This window comes from Myotis lucifugus, unplaced genomic scaffold (genome assembly GCF_000147115.1).
Source record: "Myotis lucifugus unplaced genomic scaffold, Myoluc2.0 scaffold_24, whole genome shotgun sequence".
Taxonomy (NCBI): domain Eukaryota; kingdom Metazoa; phylum Chordata; class Mammalia; order Chiroptera; family Vespertilionidae; genus Myotis; species Myotis lucifugus.
Genome location: NW_005871072.1, coordinates 11,023,658 through 11,027,978, shown reverse-complemented (window position 1 = coordinate 11,027,978; position 4,321 = coordinate 11,023,658). Strand labels below are relative to the sequence as shown.

Here is a 4,321-nt window from a genome sequence, read left to right as displayed (position 1 = left end):
TCCGTGGTTGGCAAACCTCGGCTCGTGAGCCACATGCGGCTCTTTGGCCCTTCAGTGTGGCTCTTCCACAAAATACCACGTGTGGGCACACATGTACAGTGCAATTGAAATTTCGTGGCCCATGCGCAGAAGTCGGTATTTTGTGGAAGAGCTGGTATTTTGTGGAAGAGCCACACTGAAGGGGCCAAAGAGCCGCATGTGGCTCTCGAGCCACAGTTTGCCGAGCCACAGTTTGCCGACCCACTGCCCTAGCTGGTTTGGCTCAGTGGATTGAGCGTCGGCCTGCGGACTGAAGGGTCCCAGGTTCGATTCCAGTCAAGGGCACATGCCTGGGTTGCAGGCTTGATCCCAGTAGGGGATATGCAGGAAGCAGCTGATCAATGATTCTCTCTCATCACTGATGTTTCTAACGCTCTCTCCCTCTCCCTCTACCTTCTCTAAAATCAATAAAAATAATATTTTAAAAAATGCACTTTCTCTCTCTCTCCCTTGCTATTTATGAGGAGCATAGACAACAAAAGAGTAGAAAGCAAATCAGCCAGGGTGGGTTGACTTTTTCTTTCTATCTTCATCAGCCAAAGGCTCCATTGGACAAGAAGTTGAAAATTGGTAACCAGCAATGTACTTCCACAATGTTTCTAAAAATTATCTTTGTTGTCTCTGATTCTATTAAAAAGAATTCTCTCCTATTACAAACAAAAGTAAAACAAGTAAGCCAAGGAAACGGAAGCGATGTATTTATTGGAAATGAACTAGACGTTACATACACCCGATGCAGATGCGATGAAGATGTAACAATGCATGAAGCGTAATTGATGCAACGTTTACAAAATCACAAAAGAAAAGGAAATCCATTTTCAAAAGAAATAGTGTATCCAAGACACCTCAGTCTCTGACCACCATAATACAACTCATGTCACTGCCTCTGAACATCCAGAATAAAATTTCCTTTAAACTGAACAAAAGTTTCTCTTCCCAACTTGAAGATTCCTTGGCTCTCACACACATCAGGCAGTTTTCATCACCAGCGAGTAACAGAAGGATATTTTTCATATTCCTCATAGGAAAAAAAAATATCTCCTACAAGTAGAGACATTTTGGGGAAAATTGAGCAGCAAATCAGTTGGTGGCCCCAATTGAATGGGGTATATAGAATCAGCATTTCCTAGAACCTAGAAATTACATTACCTTGACTAATAAGATTTCATTTTCTTGTAAGGAACTGCCTGGATTAGAGAGCATGCTATGCTGATTGGTAACAGGAGTCAGTACAATTATACTGGGGAACAGTGTGGAGGGGGCTTTTCATCTGCTCATCAAGGTTGTCCAAAACCTTTAGAGCTTGACTCTTCTACTCTATGATACAGTGTAGCCTGTGTATATACCAAACTCCCTTTGAAGAGAATTATCCCAGACCATCCGTGATATGTTAGTACTGCAGAAAGCAGTAATGATCAATGCTGTTTGGAAAGGCAAAAACGCACCTACTTCCAGAGGCACCGTCACAGAATCTTCTCTGAAACGGAGAACTGCCTGTGTGCTTTAAACATCGCTTCCCTTCCAAGCACCTACCATACCAGAACGTCTTCCAATACACCGTCCGTGGCCGAGAAAGCTGGGCACCCCAACACAGGGGTATGGGTTTCAGATGGGCTTTCTGCGCTTTCCCCTTTCCTTCCAACACACTTCATCAGCTTGTTTTATACGTTTTACGGTTCCCACACATGTTCACATGGAACGGAGAGATGATTGTGAGCTGATTACATTCTATCAATTGTCCAAATAAAGTGTCTGAACATAGCCTGTCATTTAGCAAACCAGCCATGATAGCGTTTCCTTGTCCTTCATTTAGGGTAGAGAGAAGTAACAGCTCCCACATTTTGGTGGAGAAATGGCAAATCCTGTCACCACTGTGGCACCAAGTAAAAGGGAGACAAATGTGGGAGTGATTTAAATAAAAAGGGGGGGAAACTGTTCAGGTCCTAAGTTAAAACTCGGAGGCCTGATATTTTTAGTTTGAGTTACAATGCTGGTCTAATTTGCTAGAAAATTAGCAATGTTCTCTTCCACCATGAACCGGGCGGGTAGACGCAGCCTTGCCTTTTCAGGCACATCAAAGGTGCTGCCCGAGCAGCCTCAAAATGCATGTAGACTAACATGCCGGTTGGCACAAAGCAGGCTGGGGAGAAAGGTCCCCGAAAATTTTCCTGGGAAAAACCACAGGAGCGTGACTGACAATCAGTCATCTTCCTGGTATAGACACATATCAAGTCACAAATGTTTCCCCACACACACACACCACTGAGTGAAACATGCTGTTCTTTGGAGAAAAAAATACATTCATTTTTTTCAAGTATATCTCAATAGACAAAGATTCGCTAGCTTTGTTTCACTACAAAGATGAGATGATTTCGCATGTGTCTAAGGGGAACTTGACCGTAACTTCCCTTTGGTGTGGATTTCATGAAGTTTTGATTTTAAAAATTGCTCTAAATATACATGGACTCCTTTTGTCCCGAAGTGTGAATTCTTGATGTCCATTTTCTATATGTACATAGTCTACAACAACAGAAATTAGTCCACCTATGCCCAATGGCTTAGGGTTGGCAAACTCTGGTGAGAGTGAGGCCCACTGGCAGGGGCTGGGGCTGGGGCTGGGGCTGGGGCTCAGCCAGGACTCGGTCCACCCTCAGTGTCTTGCCCAGCACAGCCCGCAGCTCACAGACTGTCCGCAGCGTCCTCCAAGCCCCGGCTACGCCTTGCCCCCGGCCTTGGCTTTGTGGTTGGGGTTGCAGGTCAGGTCTCTGAGCAGCGCCTCGCAGTCAGCCAGGGCGTCGGCAGGCAGCAGCTTCCGGATCTGCTCCACTGTCTTCTGATAAGCCATCTTCTCTTGCTCCAGCGTCCGGACTAAAGACTTCATTTTGGTCTCTCTGGTCAAAAGATTTTCCAGGTTGGATTCCAAGGTCTGGATTTTAGCATGAGCTGTCTGTTGTGAGGGAGAAGGGAGGAGAGATAAAATAAAAATCCTCCAAATAAAAAATGTGAAGACTCTGGTTTTTCATTGTAGCAGCAGCCAGACCTTATGTATATTAAGTAATCCTATCATATCTATATATATAAAAGCCTAGGTGACCATTACCACCAGTCGACCCAGTCGACCAAACGACCAGTTGCTATAACGTGCACGGACCACCAGTGGGCAGATGCTCAATGCAGGAGCTGCCCCCTGGTGGTCAGTGCACTCCCACAGCCAACCTCCGCAGTCCCTCCCCCTGGTCCACCAGCCCCGATCGGCCCCGATCAGGAATGGGCGAGACGGCCCTGATCGCTGGTCAGGCTGAGGGATCCCACCCATGCATGAATTCGTGCACCAGGCCTCTAGTAACTTATAAAATAGTATGTGAAACAGATACTCTGAAACTTTTCATGAAATGGAGATTTCATAGGTTTCTCAAAAAATATAACTATGGTACTAACAAAATACTTCATTTCACTGAGCACACCAAAACTGCAACATTGTCATTAGTCCAAGTTGGAGAGGGTCCTCACTCCATACATTGGTGCTCCCCGAGAATGAGTGAGATCTGATGGAGAAACAGGAGATTCCTGACTGCCTCGAGGTGCTAAGAGGGACTTTTTACCAAATGGACATGCAGGGTTTTCTAAACACACTTAGAATCCTATCAGTTTATATGGGTGTCAGCAGTACCCAGGTAACTTGGGAACCCAGACACAATGACAACATGAACTGTCAATGAAAAAGTTTGTTAACCATTAATGAAAATCATTATAATATAAAGCAGGTGCAAACACACCTCAACCTTGCTTTCTCCTCAGGCATGTCTACGGTAATGCCTAAGCAGACTCAAAATGCATGTAGACATACTCAATTAACTATCATTGAAATATTCATGTAATCATGAACAATACCCCAACTGTTTATTTTTCTTTTCAAAAACAAACAACGTTGGCTCTTTTTTTTAATAAGAAAAGGCATAAAATTTCCGATGGGCCAGAGCTAACGTAAGATGAAGTAAAGGAAGTTAGTGTTCCTCTTCTTGGGGAGCAGTTACTCTAGTGTCCCCTCATTTCTGAGCTGGTTCTCTCCTAGTTGATCCAGAGGTTCACCAAGAGAAGCAGACTGTAGTGGTCTCTAGTTTGGCAACAGGTGCAGTGTTAGGAAGTGAGGGATAAGCAGAAAGCAAGGAGCCATTAAGCACTGAAGCTCTAACTCAGAACTCATCTCCCTGCCCCCAGAAGGTGTTCCCTCTAACCTCCCCTCCACTGAACACTCTTAAGCCCACCCCTCTGGGCTTGAATA

At 44.9% G+C, this 4,321-nt stretch overlaps 1 protein-coding gene across 1 annotated transcript in view; it reads right to left on the bottom strand.

Annotated features, from left to right (window-relative positions):
• Positions 1-715: 715 nt before the first annotated feature.
• TBC1D4 (TBC1 domain family member 4) overlaps positions 716-4,321 on the bottom strand; it is a 77,715-nt gene continuing 74,109 nt past the window's right edge. The window contains 1 exon segment of the mRNA XM_023751728.1: positions 716-2,986. Within this exon segment, the coding sequence (XP_023607496.1) occupies positions 2,753-2,986 (234 nt within the window). The 3' untranslated portion in view covers positions 716-2,752.